This window comes from Periplaneta americana, chromosome 4, assembly GCF_040183065.1.
Source record: "Periplaneta americana isolate PAMFEO1 chromosome 4, P.americana_PAMFEO1_priV1, whole genome shotgun sequence".
In the NCBI taxonomy this organism is placed as follows: domain Eukaryota; kingdom Metazoa; phylum Arthropoda; class Insecta; order Blattodea; family Blattidae; genus Periplaneta; species Periplaneta americana.
In genome coordinates, this window is record NC_091120.1 from 98,804,957 (window position 1) to 98,822,857 (window position 17,901).

The window sequence follows — 17,901 nt, forward strand, 5'->3', positions numbered from 1 at the left end:
ATTTTTAACGATTTTTTATGTAAACTGAATAGAGGTAACTTTTTTCTTCAGTATGAATTTGTTCTATCAAGCCTTCTAGGTATCTTGTGAACTTGATTTCAGCTGCTTTTACTAGCATTTCTTGCTACTATAGAATAAAGGCTAGTATAACCAACCAATACACAGTTTAATCCACAGATCACACACAGATCATTGTTGTTCGTTTCATTATTTACGGCGTAACATTTTATTCATGATTTAATCTTTGTATTTAATTTGTTTAAGGCTGACCAAATTTCTCTTATAAGTAATTACCATGCAGCGGTAGTAGTAGTTGACACGTTGTTGACGTATTCTTTGTTATTATTATTATTATTATTATTATTATTATTATTATTATTATTATTGTTATTAGGGTAAACTAGGGTCTGTTGGACAGCCCCATTCGTGGCTACTTCCGTCATTGATTTCTAGCAGAATGTGGTGCCCACAAGTGGCGAGGTAACACGTTAAAGTACAGAGTGTCCAACATGCCCGACTGTCCAACAGACCCTAGTTTACCCTATTATTATTACTTACTTACTTACTAACTGGCTTTTAAGGAATCCGGAGGTTCATTGCCGCCCTCACATAAGCCCGCCATTGGTCCCTATCCTGAGTAAGATTAATCCAGTCTCTATCATCATATCCCACCTCCCTCAAATACATTTTAATATTATCTTCCCATCTACGTCTCGGCCTCCCCAAAGGTCTTTTTCCTTCCGGCCTCCCAACTAACACTCTATATGCATTTCTGGATTCGTCCATACGTGCTACATGCCCTGCCCATCTCAAACGTATGGATTTAATGTTCCTTATTATGTTAGGTGAAGAATACAATGCATGCAGTTCTGTGTTGTGTAACTTTCTCCATTCCCCTGTAACTTCATCCCTCTTAGCCCCAAATATTTTCCTAAGCACCTTATTCTCAAACACCCTTAACCTATGTTCCTCTCTCAAAGTGAGAGTCCAAGTTTCACAACTATAAAGAACAACCGGTAATATAACTGTTTTATAAATTCTAACTTTCAGATTTTTTGACAGCAGACTGGATGATAAAAGCTTCTCAACCTAATAATAAGCATTTCCCATATTTATTTTGCGTTTGATTTCCTCCCGAGTATCATTTATATTTGTTACTGTTGCTCTCAGGTATTTGAATTTTTCCACCTCTTCAAAGGATAAATTTCCAATTTTTATATTTTATATTTATATTTTATTTTTTTATATTTCCATTATTATTATTATTATTATTATTATTATTATTATTATTATTATTATTATTATGTCCCTACCAAGAGTGTGTTATTTCTATAAACATATAGCATGCCTTAGTCTGAATTATATTTTAGGTCAGAATTTTTTTTAGTATGTGCTGTTTGTATAACTGCCTTCTGACATTCTTGCTGTAATGTTTTCCGTTAACATTTTTTAGGTAAGTAGGCTATTAAGTGAATATTATAATATAGTCGTATGATTTTTATTATTGTTGCGCTTCAATCATCAGGTCATTATATTTTAAGAATGTTTACCTTTAATAATACATAGATAATATCTCTATCTGGTGTTATAAATTGCAACATCTGTGAATAAACACGCGCCGCTTTTGTTAATATCACTATTAATAGGCTACTTATCAGGCATATCACTTATTGTTATTGGTGTTGCTGTTTTTCTTCTAAACTAAGAATTTTGTCTTAGCTGGCATCAAAATTGTATTTTGGGATCTATCAATTATTGGTGTAAAGCTATTTGAAATATCAGAATTACAAAATAAACTGTGAACATAATTGTTGTTAACAGTTTATTCTTGCAAACTCTAAATTCTCTCCTTTAGTTTCAACATTATATTATGCGAGACCAACCGTTGCAGAGTCAGCTAAGTCACTAATGGAGATCGAGATTCGATTTCAGACATATTTTGTTACATTTGTAGTGAACAAAAATGTCGCTGGGTAGATTTTTTCTGGGTACTTCAGTTTTCAATAATTTCTGAATAGTTTCTGTAGTTGAAGAGGGACGTTAACACGCATAAATAGGTAAAATAAATGTAGTACACATGAAACTTACCTGGTAAATAAATACATACTGATCGCGCGTCTGAACGGCGCCCGCGCGGTCCCTCCTAAGACGCGCCACACAGCGCGGAATGTCCACGATGCGCGTGGTTTCGAAGTCCCTGATGCAGAGGTCGCAGGCCAGGACAGTGCCGGTACGACCGGTGCCGGGGCTGCAGTGCACCACACAGGGGCCCCCGCGCATATAGGGCCGAGCCTCCAGGAGGAACGCGATCACCGAGCTCACGTCTTCAGGTACACCCTGGGTAGGCCAGCTCACGTACCACAGATGCATCACCTCCCGCCACGAGTTGGTCTCCAGATTCTGAGATTCATAACATACGTATTTTAAGCACTTCAGACACTTTGTATACCTTGCTGTCACCATAGAGCAGGCGACCTGCATTCGATAATAAACTGGCCTCCCCTAACACGACTGGAAACTGCTATTCTCCGGAGACTTGAATGCTATGTAGCCTATACTGACATTTCCATCTATTCTGAAATACATCGGCTTAGTGCCAGAAAAAAAAAATTAGCCAGGAAGGAGTTACTCCAATTTTTGTAAGAACGTGTAAAAACTGAAACTTTTAATTAGGCTACGAATAAAAGTAGCAAAGAAGATTGATTCAATCACTGCAATGCGTCTTTCAACTACAGTATTTGTAGATGAAATGTCTTAGGACTCAGAAGATTAAGGTTTGTTCTAAGTATAATTCTTGTATGAAAGCAGCACAAATAGCCTACTTTGAAGTCCATGTGAGTTGAGACGCTTTGGAAACTTTAACAGCATTCATTCGTATGTTTCAATGTAAATTACAATATTTCACTTCATGAACTTGATTTATCTAGGTCAATTATTTTCAATAGATATATTTTTGAAGTGCATAAAATAAAAAAAAACTATTGCTTTCTCTGTGAAATTATGAATGTGATGGAAGAGAGTACGAGTTTCATCAATTAAAATGTTTGTTTATTTTATTTTTCAATCCATCTATTCATGTAGGTATTTGTCTCTATTTCTTATGTATGTATGTATGTATGTATGTATGTATGTATGTATGTATGTATGTATGTATGTATGTATGTATGTATGTATGTATGTATGTATGTAAAAATTATGGTTTATTTAACGACGCTCGCAACTGCCGAGGTTATATCAGCGTCGCCGGTGTGCAGGAATTTTGTCTCTCAGGAGTTCTTTTACATGCCACTAATTCTAATGACATGCGCCTGTCACATTTAAGCACACTTAAATGCTATCGACCTGAGCCGGGATCGAACCCGTAAACTCGGGCACAGAAAGTCAGCGCTATACAAACTGCGCCACTCAAGGCAACTGTATGTATGTATGTATGTATGTATGTATGTATGTATGTATGTATGTATGTATGTATGTATGTATGTATGTATGCATGCATACTTGTCTATTTAGCCACATTATTGATTACATTTTCTGACAGTCTAATTATATTAATAATATTATCTTTGTCCTTTGAATTATCTATACATGTAATTGAATGGACCGAACAAAAATAGTAGGAAGTTATGTATGTATCGATTCCGCAGTTACCTTGAGTTGTAATGTGGATATAATGTATTTCTCTTTGACTTCCCTTTTCTTGAGAGTAATCTGAAAATCGCCAAAAAGCCTGTGGCAATCAAGAACCTCTGATGGTGGTAGATAGTCTGCCGATTTCTCCTGAAAATGAAATTATGGATTAGACATAATAATACAACGAATAAACTAAATTCATCCTCTTGCTTTCCTCAGGATATAGCTCAACTGCACAAGACCAAGCCTCACATAAGCAGCTGAGACACGTGCTGACAATAATAAAACTAAAGAAATTCTGGAAACGACCGAAATAGCCAGGAAAACAAAGCTTATCCATATTGAAAACCAAAATATGGACCAAAGTATGGATCAAAAGAAGAAGACTGAAATGGAATAATCATGCCCCTAGGCTGCAGAAAGTTAGGATAGCCAGAATTATTAAAGACAATGTACAAACAGGACGGAAAAAAGAAGAAAATGATGTTCTGAATATATTTTTGCGATTTGTAACGGCAAGAACCAACTGCAGCACTCTTCGTCATGATCCGGAAATAAGAATGTATTCTTCTGTATCAACTTCACCATTTTTATCGATATTGTCATTGTTTTCATTATGTACTTATGAAGAATTATACTTTTATGTTTTATTCTGTTCTATTTCCAATCAGAACTGTATGTCAACAATAACGAAAGCAGTGACAGTTTTATATAATCACCAAAACAAATTGGGGAACCGAGTTATACCTCTATAGAAGAAGTAGAGAGGGCAGACTAGGCTTAACCTGGTTTCGTCTAGGAGCGTGGAGGGTACTTAAAATCGTCAACGAGAGGGGCGAGAATATGTGCTCTTTGCGGTAGAAGCAAGACATCACATCATATTTTATTGGAGTGTGAAGCCACAGAAACTCAAAGGAAACGATTCCTGCCAGTCCTTCATTACATCTAAAAATAACTATTTACAAACTGAGATACTTTAATCATGTGGTCAGCAGGACAACACAAAACAAAATAGAGATATTCAATCCATCTACGGGAAATCTGAAAGATTGTGTTTATAGTCACATTAACTGCCAGAGTATAACCGATATACATAAAATATCCTTTTACAATATACTGAGAAATACTGTAGGCCTAATGACTTAAAATAATTTGCTCAAAACCCAAAAAAGACGTTGTAATGAAAATCAACTGGTAAGAAGTTCATAAAATGCCACCTATATATTCCAGTTTACAGCACTCTCCTAGTCTCGAGCTAACTTCATGATACTGGTTTCACTAACCGATAAATAGACAACGGACAAACACCTATTCCTGTGGATGCAAGATAAATTTCTTCCATTATCCACGCTGGAAATATAACCTCATTTGTTTGCTATCCATATGAAGGACATTATTACTCTGAGATGAAATTAACTGTAAAAAAAATAAATAAGGAAAAAAAGGAAACTCGAGGTTGTTGATAGTCACTCAGAATACCTGATTGCAATTCGAATGAGGCGATTGTGTGAATACTGAGCTTATTCTCCTTCCTCTTGTTTGTATTTCCGAAGAAATTCATCACATCCATCATCACTGACAATGCTTACTTTTCACCGATATTTAATTTCATGCTGTCTACACTTGTGGAGTAACGGTTAGCGCATCTGACCGCGAAAGAAAGTGGTCCGGATTCGAATCCCGGTCGGGGCAAGTTACCTGGTTGAGATTTTTTCGGGGTTTTCCCTCAACCCAATATAAGCAAATATTGGGTAACTATAGGTGCTGGACCGACATCATCACCTTCATTCTATTCAGACGCTAAATAACCTGAGATGTTGATACAGCGTCGTAAAAAAACCACTAAAAATCATATTATATTGCAAGACGAGAAAATGCATAGATCATGCACAGGCCTACAATAATTCTATGAAATAGGAACCGTTATCGCTCAGACGGAAGCGACTGGGACCTCTAATGTATAAGTTTAGCTATACTGCAATCTATAAACTTAAAGGGAACTATTGGAGTTAACAGAAAGAAATATTGGATATTTCTATTCCATTAGCAAGAACTAACGATGCAGTTATCGAATCTAAAAAAAAAATCTGATTTTTCAGTGCGTTTAAGGGATTAGGTACAGCTTACAGCAGTAAAAATGTTCAGAAATATTCAACATTTTTTTTTCCTCCATTACTGTATCTTGTACAATAATGAAAATTGGTATGTGTAAAACACTGTTCTTCTGGTATATGAAAAAAAAATACTTTTACGATTTAAAAAAAAATATATATATTTTTTTTTTTTCAAAATTCAAAATGGTGGCAGTTTACTGTTGTGGTGTAACGTGAGGTTTTAGTTCTTCACCACTAGATGGCACCTCGTATTAGTTATTACGCATTTACGTTAGATGGTGCTGTACATTTTGTTTCGCGTCTATGCCCACTAGGCGGCATAATTGTGCTTTGCTTACGATTGGGTCCGAGATTAACCAGCCTTATTAGTGTTAAGACTAGCTATTTCATTGGCCAGTTCAAAGTTTAACTGATTTTCTTGTTTGGCTTGGCGAACTCGTGTTTGGACAAGGAGTTCACCGTGAGTACGCGTCAGGAGAAGAGTTCACGAGCAGTTCATGGAGAGGAGTTCACGACAGGAGTTTATGAGGAAGAGTTCATCACGAGAGTTGGTTGCAGGACGTCGCAGAAGAGAGTTGGTTGGAGTTCCTCTGGGAGAGGACTTAATCCAGGACGCGTCAGAGAGAGATCGACTACAACACGGGGTGTTGGAGAACAGTCGACTGGACGTTTCCGCAGACGGGTATTCCTGCAGTGGACTTTGAGTCTGGAGATATCTACGCGTGGGGAACGGCCCGTGAGCGTGCCCGCTCATATTCGAGTTCGTGCTTTGCTGAAGTACACGAAAGCACCGCTTCGAGTATACGAGAGCGATCCGGCGGCTACGTACTGGAACGGATTGCTGTATCCGTTCAGAGTGGAATCCGCTGGGAGTGAACCGCTACGTTGGAAGGAACGCAGCAAATTGTGATTGGGAATCACAATGTCTACGGGTGGTGTACGCTGATAGTGTACAGACTACGCGGCATCGGCACGCCGAGGTCGAGTTATCCACGGAACGTCATACACCTGTGTCACGAGTCGTTTATGGATTGTCAGCGGTATGTTGGAAATATGCTGCCAGGTAGTGGACTTCTACTCAAGCCGCAGTGGTACATTTCGGGTTTGTTAGGTGCGAATGATACCGAGGTATGTACTCAGTTTGATGGTAGAGGTCAAAGTACGGTTACTCCTTTTTGTGGGAAAAGACATGTGCGTCAGCGAGACAAGTATGTGTTTATTGGAACTGTGTGTTCGGCTCGTACGGCGCAGTTATCGGCAAGAATTGGTGTCCTATTGTAGTATTCGCGGGATTTTCCCCAAGACTCATTAATCATCCTCTCACTCATTTTAGTATAGTAAGATGTATCGCTCATTTTAGTATAGTAACGTGTATCACACTTTTATCACTGTTAATTTTTAGTTTCTCATTTAGGTTAATAAATCATCATTTAATTGTTAACGGTTTATTATTATTTGTAATCTATTCGCTCCCTTGTAACAACGAGACAACTCGGAGGTGCTTCGATAGAAGCACGATCCACGGCCTTAGGGAAATAGGACATAAAGTTAGTTATATGACGTCACCGGAAGAGAGTTTCGTCACAATGTGCAGTGATGAAGCGTTTCTCTCATAACTCATAAACTTGTTAACTTTTTCATGTTGTCTCCCTTTTATTTTATTGCTGAAACTCGTGTTTACAATATCATGCTCTTTCAACTACATTCCTTAATAAATATTTTTTTTTTGTGTTAGAAGAAACTTCTGATATTTGACAAATTTTTAAATGAATTTATTTTTATTAGACAATCTACCAAAGGTATAGAAGTAATCTTGCATCATATTGTAGATATGACATGCGTAAATACACACAAAAAATTTCATCATAGAATGTTGGATAGTTTTTTAGGTATGTGGGAAATGCTTCATTACTGCACAGTGAACTGAATTTTGAAAAAAAAAAAAAAAAAAAAAAAAAAAAAAAAAAAAAAAAAAAAAAAAAAAGAGAAATAACTTTTTTTAATCGTAACAATATTTTTTCATATAGCAGAAGGACAGTGTTTTTACACATACGAAATTTCATTATTGTACAAGGTACAGAGGCGACATTCACATTTGTCACATTAAATATGAAATAAATAATAATGCTGTACATAAAGAATTCCCAATTGTTTGCGTTCACGCGTTCGACATAGGACTTCAAACTTCGCAAAGGCCATCATTTGTAACAGTGTTTATAAAGTACACATAAATAAACTTTTTTTTAACTTAACTGTTCATCATTCACTAATATGAAGACACTTGAATACTCCAATATACCGACAGGGTCGTTGGCAAGGGTGCATTATAGGAGGCTGGTCTACACTACATCCGTTCTCTGGCCCAAATTTGAATGTCGGACTCGCGAATCGGATGACACAGATTTACTGCATTTTCGAAGTTAGAGAATACCAAATAGCGCAACCAGAAAATTTCCTCTTTGCCACCTGGAACGAGTTGCTTTCCCCAGCGATGGATTTGTCGCCAGATACTTAAGTATTTGAATCCAGCTTGAATTGTTGTCACCTTTTTAGATCTTCCACTTTTTTTCCTGAAAAAGCAACAACCTTTAATTTGATCTCATCAGTAATGGCGACAGTCGATCGAGCTTTCTTTTCCGACGAACACGCATATTCTGATTGGGACGATTCACCTTCGTCTTCAACGGACTTGGCTGAGAGTGAGGACGGTCTTGTATCTGTTGCTTTCTCATTGTTTTTGTCGAATAGCTTTCCATTCGTCAGTATTCGTTCTTTAAACCAGGCATGATGTCAGAGGATTATATTGCGTTCGAATTTTCTCCACACAAGTTTGGCTTTCCATTCGGTTTGTGAGAATGTGTTCTTTACGCGTTACCGGCACGAATTCGATGTTTCTGGTTGTTTGGAGCATTTTCTGAACGATAATTCGATTGGCCTAACGTCTCACTATTGTAACAATTACATAGCATATTTGTACACAAAACGTGCCAAAGTGTAAATATCATTTCATCATAAAGGCAGTAAAAAATAAAATATTTCTTTTTAGATTCAATAACTACGTCATTAGCTCTTGCTGTTTATGTAGAAATATCCAATAATTCTCTCTTACAACTCGAATACTTGCCTTGTTAGCTATGAACACTCTCATAATTGCATTACTGTATAAAATTATTCGTTAAATATATTCGATTAATAAATTAACTGTAAATATTAAATGTTGTAATTAATAGGAGAACCTATGAGAACAGACAATACTGTCTTGGATTTTTTTTGTCGTTACATAATACACCTGATTACATATAAGCAGATTGGCCATTCCTATGTTAAAATTGGTAACATGTGGAAAGAGAACAACCACCAGGATCCCCACCGTCGATTGGGAACGACCGCTAGATAGAAGTACAGTTGCTCCATGCAATTCAAATGAGTAGCTACAGTGCGTTCTTAGCTTGGCCGGACCAGACTGGCGCATCAGAGGTAGCTACAGCGCTACTCTGGCGGCAGGCCGCGGAACGGTCCGGCCAAGCTACGAACGCACTGTAGATGGCAGTATAGTGAAATTGATCAAAGTTGTTACCGTTAAAAACTTATAAGGCTGAGCAATCTGTTACAATATGTGAACTGGGATAATACTTACCACTCCGTTCTCGACGAGGTCTGTCAACATGAGAATGACTTTACTCTGTTGCTCCCAGATCATACGCCAGAAATCTGTCACAGTAGACGTAAGTGGCGCCTGACATGCGATGTAGTACTTGCTGGAGTTCTTAGGACCCTGCGTGCATACCATAGAAACAAAACTTTGTATTTTACACAATTTCTACATACAAGTGTTGTGTTCTGAGAAACCACTAGTAACAAATTAGAGAGGTTTTACACAGGAGTAAGTCTTAACTGCAATTTAATTCAAAAAGTGTTGTAGTTGTAATTTTATATATATATATATATATATATATATATATATATATATATATATATATATATATATAAACAGCAACTGTTAATTACAGTTTTCAAACTACACAACCCACACAGTTGCTATCAGCTTATTTAAGCAACTAAAAAAGTATTTGAGATTGAAAGAGTGGTAACGCATGTTTCTTGTTCGCGTAACTGTATTCATAGTAAATGTAATTGCATTAAGTACAGTTGAGTTGCGGTTGAGAGTTGCTCCAGTGGGAAACCTCACTTAGAGTTGAACAAGATATTTGTTTCTATTGAATATAGTCTAATAAGCCCACTTAACAACTATTTTATTGTTAATTATTTCTGTTATAAGGCTACTCCGTAACACTTAAACGAGAGTTCAACTACGTAAGTTGAAATGCCCTTCACGTTTTAAAATGTACTATTTATTTCATCTCTATTGACAAATTGTGTAAAAAAATGAAAGAACTGAAACTTATATTCGATTCTATACATTTGAGCTTGATTATCTTCAAGTCAGTGGTTGAAACAATAAGCATGTCAAAGTTAACTGTAAAACTATAGGTCTAGTGCGTGGGTCCATCTTGTGTACACAAATTTCGGTATTAATTATAAAAACGTACCTAGATATCAATTTGTAGTATAGTTTTAGCGAGTATCTCAAAGATAATTTAGCAATTACCAAGAGAATTCAAGGTGTTCTCTTTACTTTAATCCTCAATTCCGCAAATTGTGCCTAATTAATAATACCTACGTTTTCTTTATAACCTTGAGTAGTGTACATTTATATACAGGATGTTTCAAAAATACGGGGCATAATTTCAGGTATGTATTTCCCACATGTAGACAATCAAAATAGTTCATTACAACATGTGTCCGGAAATGCTTTATTTCCGAGTTATGGCCTTCACAACATTGAAATTTACCGGAACGTTTTTCTTTCCGCAGGTCGTTGCCGTCAAAGGAGACATTAAGAGGGCACTCTGACAGTTCATTCCGAGGCGAAGGTTACATTCAGTGTTGTGTAGGCGTTAGACTGTGCGACATGTATTCAAATCAAGAGCTGGCAGAGATACACTTCATGTACGGTAAGGCGGACGGCAATGCTGCGCTGGCTCGTCGTTTGTACCAGGAGAGGTACCCACAGCGACAATGTCCAGATCGGAAGACATTTGTACATCTCCATTACCGTCTGTGCGAGTATGGAAAATTTAACTCTCCTCGTTTGGGAAGGGGACGACCAAGATCTACAACTCCAGAAGTACAGGAGGAGATTCTGGAGGCTGTGAACATGACTCCTTCTATCAGCACACGAAGGGTAGCGTTGCAAGTCAATATTCCTCATACGACTGTCTGGAGACTGTTGAAAGAGTATAAATTGTATCCTTATCATTTGCAACGTGTACAGGCCCTGTCACCAGCAGATTACTCTGCACGAGTTAGGTTCTGTCAGTGGTTCTTGCAGCAGTGTGGTGTAAATCCGAACTTTCCTGCCTTAGTATCATTTACAGATCAAGCACAGTTCACACGAGATGGCATAACAAATTTCCACAATTAGCATGTATGGGCGTATGAAAACCCACGTGCAACTGTTCCATCTCATCACCAGGTGCGGTTCTCCCTCAACATGTGGACCGGTATCATTGGTGATCGATTAGTTGGACCCCATGTAGGCTACTTGTAAACAGACTTACGGGGCAGGCGTACACAAACTTCCTGGAAAACACCATACCTCATGTTTTAGAAGACACTCCACTGATCAATCGTCAACACATTCACTTCTTGCATGATGGCGCTCCTGCACACTTGAGTCGTACGGCTCGCCGGTACTTGGATCGAAGGTTTCCTGATCGATGGATAGGTAGAGGTGGCCCAATTGCTTGGCCTCCACGCTCACCTGATCTGAACCCTCTCGATTTCTACTTGTGGGGCCATTTAAAATCATTGGTTTATTCGTCTCCGGTGGAATCCCTTCGGAATCGAATTGTGGCATGTTCTGAGGACATACGCAATATTCCTGGAGCATTTCCGGACACATGTTGTAATGAACTATTTTGATTGTCTACATGTGGGAAATACATACCTAAAATTATGCCCCGTATTTTTTAAACATCCTGTATATACACACACAGTGATTCACTAGGATTTACCACCACTTACGGAGCTTATTTCAGAAGCCATTCTGAGCAAAAAATGTCTTGTACATTGTGTCCTAATTTCAATATTTTCAGAGTTACACTAATTTGAAGTTATTTGTAAAATACTACTATTATTCTTTAGTTTTAAAAGTAAAAGAATATTACAGATAAAGAATGAACTACTCATATTTAGGAATATCATTTCTTTAATTAGCTAGTATTCTGAAGCTAAAAGTGTGTTGTGAATTCCATATTTGCTTCGTACAGATTTTTTTAAACTACAAAATTACATTTTTCTTACGCATTTATCACAACAATTGTTACAAATCACGTCTCTCTTTTAAATTCTTTAAGTATGTACATTAGTATGCATAATTGGTAAAGAATCAAGTTCCAAGTCGTATGATTTGTAACTATTGTTGTGATAAGTGCATAAGAATGATGTAATTTTTAATTAAAAAATGAAAAAAACAAAATATGTATAAAGCAATAAAATTGATTGATTATAGTTCACGTTAGTACTTTGTTTGTTAAAAACATAAAATTGTTTAGTCACACGTTAAAAAGTGTTAAAATGTTTTTAAAAAGGTATATACCTTGGACAGACGGCCCGTTTCGATGTGATGTTACGTCTTCATCAGTGTCTCCTGAACTACTGATCTTGATACGTCATAACACACAAATAACCAGCCCCCACCATAAGAGCAACACACTCCCACCCCTACAACCGACAAATGGACATCGCAGAATTCAAGATCACCAGTAGTTCAGAAGACACTGATGAAGACATAACATCACGTCGAAACGGGCCGTCTGTCCAAGGTATATTTATTTATTTACTTACGTGTAGTTAAGGCCATCAGGCCTTCTCTTCCACAACACCAGGAATACAAATACAATAATAGAATATATCTTTTTTAAAAAATGTTGACACTTTTTAACGTGTGACTAAACAATTTTATGTTTTTAATAAAATTGACAGCAAATTTTTAGCTCGAGAACACTAGCCAATTAAAGAAATGATATTTCTGAATAGTTCATCCTCTATTTGTAATATTTTTTACCCTTAAAACTAAAGGAAAAAAGGTATATTACTAACAACTTCAAATTAGTGTAATTCTGAAAATGTTGAGAATAGGACGCATGTTTTATAGATATCTTTTCTCAGAACGTCTTCGGAAATAAGCTCCGTAAGTTTTGAGAAAAACGGAGTTAAAGTTTTGGAGTTGTGGTTCTTGACTTAAATTCAAAAGGACGCCGGAAATATATCTGAGAAAAACTATACCTCACAGGAGTAAGTGGGTTTTCCCAGACGATGGAGCATAACATTTTACATATTTAGATAACAATAACTCCATTTTCAGCAAAATTGGAGTTACAGGGTTTTCGCAGAAACCCCACGATATACAGTAAAAATGCAGTGTTTTAAGTGAAATCACATAAACATAGAAATGTAAACAGAGTTTAACTAGTCGGGTATGAATTTATTATGTGCCGGAAGATGTGCTGTTATATAGACAGCCATCGAGGAGAAATTTCTTGTGGGATGCTGACAATGACGTAATAATGAATAAATAATGCATAATAACAATAAAAACCGAAGAAACTGTCATAGCAACGCTAAGCTAATGATGCAGCTTGTTCGTAAATGCCTACAGGATAATGAGAGTGAGGATGCTAAACAAAAAGCAGAGTCCATCACATATTTTCAATAAACTGGTTCCCTAGCTAAAGTTAGAACAGAGAGCACGTAAAATAAAATAACATTTTATTAAAGAAATGCCGCGATGAGAATTTTATCAGTATACATGGAGCATTACGGAAAATACTAATTTTAATAGACTACCATCGAAGATAGCTGAAGAATTATTATTTTTTTTTTGTAATTATTGTATGCATAAATATAGATTTCCCGCCTTACACTTCAAATTTCGTTACGTCCTTCGCACGAATTGATGTTTGAGGGGAGTAATATCCGAAGTTGAATAAGGAATTTAACTCTATAATTAGCGTTAGTTTGTTAAGTTGACCAGAAAGCTGTTATTACCCTACTTTAACATGGAAATTTTGCCTGTCATTTTGTTCCCTTGGATTATTTCCGCTAGATCCTTTCCTATAATTAGCAGTCTGTCTCATTTAGCATTAGAATTAAGTTAAAAGTAATCATTTGTGAAGGTTTCATTACTAAGGAACTATAAGAGTTGAGACTTAATTCGTTTTCTTAGTAGACAAAGCAAAATTTGTTGTACTTATTACTATTAATAACTCATTTTTAGCATTTTGGACTTAATACCTTTTCCTTGTAAGCCCATGATATGAAACTACAGTGAAATTCTGAATATTAAGAAACATGCCAAAAAATATTGTGTGATTTTATCCCAACCTATCATTACTTATTACTACATACAACTTGTTTGTGAGTGAATACTGAACCTAAAGAAATCGCATAGGGAGCTAATATTTTACCACCAGCACCAGACAGATTGGTTAAAAACTCGAGATGACGGTACAGATAACAACAAAGAAGGTCACAGTATAAATAATACTGTAGAAAAGCTAACATGTGTAGGGAGTGACCAAACTATTTGAAAAAATGTAATTGTATGTGGTGGAGCCTTTAGTTAGAGCCTTTCTGTTTTTGTAAAAAAAGTCTCATAAAATGTAATTTCTCTCGTATTTCGCAGATAACACACACTTTTCTCATTTTATATTCAATTTCGTATGTTATCGCGGATTGAAAAACTTCGATAATATTACCATGCTTTTAAACATAAAATTACCTCTTTTGACAGCATTGGGCATATTTCGCATTTATTGTGACTGTGAAAATTTACCATCCCTACTAATCATATATATTTTATCACAGGTCGCTGCTACAAATGTTCAGTGCAAACTGATCTTCAGTAATTATAAACTTGGACTCGATGTTCATATTAGACATTCAAAAGCCTTTTGAAAATCCAGCTTACTGCAGTGAATACACCAATTCGCTTTTCCGCATATGTAATGTTTGAAATTATTGTATTATTTTGAATGAAGTTTATTTATTCATTTCAAGTTTATTATTTTTCAGTCAATGACTTATCATATAATATTTAAGGAGTGATTCCTTTATGTTACACATGTATGAACGTTTTCATCGCACATGCGACATCATCAGAATTAACCAATATGTTAACCTCAATTGTTATTATTTTGAGGTCAAGATATTGTTTGTATATTTAACATATTGGTTAATTCTGATGATGTCGCATGTGCGATGAAAACGTTCATACATATGTAACATAAAGGAATCACTCCTTAAATATTATATGATAAGTCATTGACTGAAAAATAATAAACTTGAACTCATTAGGATTTATCTGAAAAATCCTCAAAATGAATTGTAAAATTTATTTATTCAGCTTCCTCCAAGTGGAGACAAAGCTTACCAAAAAACTGTTTTTTTTTATAAATGGTAGGTAAACAATTATAATGTAAAAAGATAAGATAATGGAGAAAGAAAAGAAAAATAAATAATACAATTATAAATAATTGAAAACGAATAAACAAATCATCATTAATTCCAGAAGAAACATAAAATCTTCCCAGTATCTGTTTGTTATCATCAGGTGATCGCAGTCGTCTATTCAGCACTAGCTGCAGGACCCAACTTAAGTGAGCAGATCGCCATAGGAAAGAGATCAGTCTATTCAAGTATAGAGATGGTTTCTTGTAATAAAGTTGTGGAGAAATGCGATATTTTTTAAATTGTTACTGTTGAATTGTATTCTAAGCGCGATACAATATTAAACTGGAATAACAAACAATTATTCACTCATCTCAAAGAAATTTAAACGACTTACATGTACGAAATTGGCGTTTATGTACTCAGAGAGTGGCTCGCCTTCAATTGGTGTTAGTTCCACTCGAGTTTCTGGCAGTGGAATCACATTGGCATAGCGATTTTTGGTATCAGCACCCTCTGGCAGTTCGTCTACATTCGCTGTCACTTGCGGGATATTGGCGAACTCTTCTTCCAATGCTTCCCGGTTCAGGACAAAATTCGCCAGACCAGCAAAGCCCATCGGGTGTGATGGCGTTGACTGAAATCATATACGATATAAGTAGCCTACATAGATTCATAAATAATCCACCTTCGATACATGGCACATTGGAGAAAATGTAAACAGTTAGGGTCTATACAGTATAACTACAACTACTTATAAGTTTATTTGAACGATAGTTTTGAACACAGGAATTAATCATAAAAATATGTCCCACGACCACTTTCCCATTACAAATTTTACAGATTATACTATCTACTCGATATATTTAATTAACCTTTTCTTTACAATTCATATCTTAACTATCTATAAAAACAACATGACGCGTTACATTAATATATTAATCAAATTCTTAAGATATAAGGTTGCCTAATTCCGTGATACTCCTAATTTCGTAATAAGTTTTTTTCACTGAATGTCGCGAGATTGGGTATCTTGCTCTGAAGTTCAAAGATGTCTCAAAAGTAGGCGAAAGATGTACTTTTTCGAGAAAGATGTCTGGCGCTATAGTCGAACGGCAAAGCTTTGACTGACATCCAATTTTAAAAAAGTGTAACGGGATTAGGGGTATCACGGAAATAGGCAACTATACTCTACAATTCCAGAAATGCGAAAAGCGAGCGGCGGTTTAAAAATTATTTGTAATGATGGAAAATACTTCTTGTTATGAGTTTCAGCATTAAGGTACAGTAAATTAATTTTATTAAGCTTTTCTACTCTTTTGATACAAATCAACCTCGGCGTTACTGCATTACGTGAGTCTAACCCGATGTTTACTCATATATTCGCCATCGTCGATGACTGGGTCTTATATTGATCTGTGTCTATAATCTTGGAAAACATATATAAAATTTGTATAATAATATTTTGTAATTAACCTTTTAGTTATGTTGATAGCAGAATTCTATATTCCAGTCCTTACCGCTGTAGGTCCTTTTATAAACATATATAGCTCTAACTCAAGTATGTTTCCTATGTTTAAAAAATGTGTAATTGTTGTTTCAATCGTATATGTTGTGTTTCAGTTTGAGAAATATCTGTAGGAATATTAAAATTATAATCTTAAAATGACGTGTAACATTTAAACATTTCTCTGTCTATAATATTATTCTATTCTTTAATAATTAAATCTTGTAACATTTAATATATACTGTATTTACCAAAAACTAGTGTAGAAAGATAAATGTAAGCATTAAACAAAATTTAAAATAATATTGTTTCTTCCTTTCTCAGCTACTGTAACTACATATTGTATTTCATATGCAACATTACAATACCAACATTTTTTGGAATATGAACAAAAAATGTTATGAGGGCCTTAAGGGGTGTATCACAATTAACAGAAATAAATGTGTTGCGTAATTAGTGATTAGTAATCTTGCGGTGATTTTTGGTGAAGTCCAGAAGACCTAATTAGTCAAATTCACTCTTTTCACATCCACGTGGGCCCCCTGGTATCTTTCAAGATGCGAAAGAGAGAGTGGTGTGCGGAAAGCAATGGGAAGCTAACGGATTTATATTTCCCAAGAAAAACTGCATGCGGAGATTAAGAGGAAGGCAGAAAATAGGAAAGATTGGTTTGCAGTAAAAGACCTGCCATTTGGCAGAACATTATGTATGTATAATTCTTCTGGATGTACAGTATAAGGGTTCATACATTATCACTGATATTCAGCACAACGAAATGAGATATTAACTTTGTACAAAAATAATTACTCTGTAGCAGTACTCCCAAGATCTGAACTTGGATTCAAGGATGATATGAACTTATGAATTTTACAGTCCTTGTTGTTTTGAACTAGCTAGCTTTATCTGTAATGTATCAGATATCTAACTTCAAGGTAATGCGTGACATTCGACTCTTTCCGCTTACGAGAAATGGAGTGTGACTTTGGATACACAAGTTGAGATGATGAGTGATAATAAAGCTTAAAAGTTACGTTGCATTTACATGGAGATGGTTTAGAACAGGATTGAGTTTTAGCCACAAATGAGTAAAACTAAAAATTTAAATGTAAAAATATGGTACATACTTAATCAGTGATT

General features: G+C 35.7%; 1 protein-coding gene across 2 annotated transcripts in view; it reads right to left on the minus strand.

Moving 5' to 3' along the window:
* The window catches only part of LOC138698084 (uncharacterized), a 385,041-nt gene that overhangs the window by 11,545 nt on the left and 355,595 nt on the right, over window positions 1-17,901 (minus strand). For both annotated transcript variants that reach the window (XM_069823785.1, XM_069823786.1), the window contains 4 exons: window positions 15,655-15,894; window positions 9,382-9,519; window positions 3,649-3,777; window positions 2,089-2,400 (listed from right to left, as the gene is read on the minus strand). In XM_069823785.1, coding sequence (XP_069679886.1) covers window positions 2,089-2,400; window positions 3,649-3,777; window positions 9,382-9,519; window positions 15,655-15,894 — 819 coding nt within the window. The remainder of the gene's footprint in view (window positions 1-2,088; window positions 2,401-3,648; window positions 3,778-9,381; window positions 9,520-15,654; window positions 15,895-17,901) is intronic.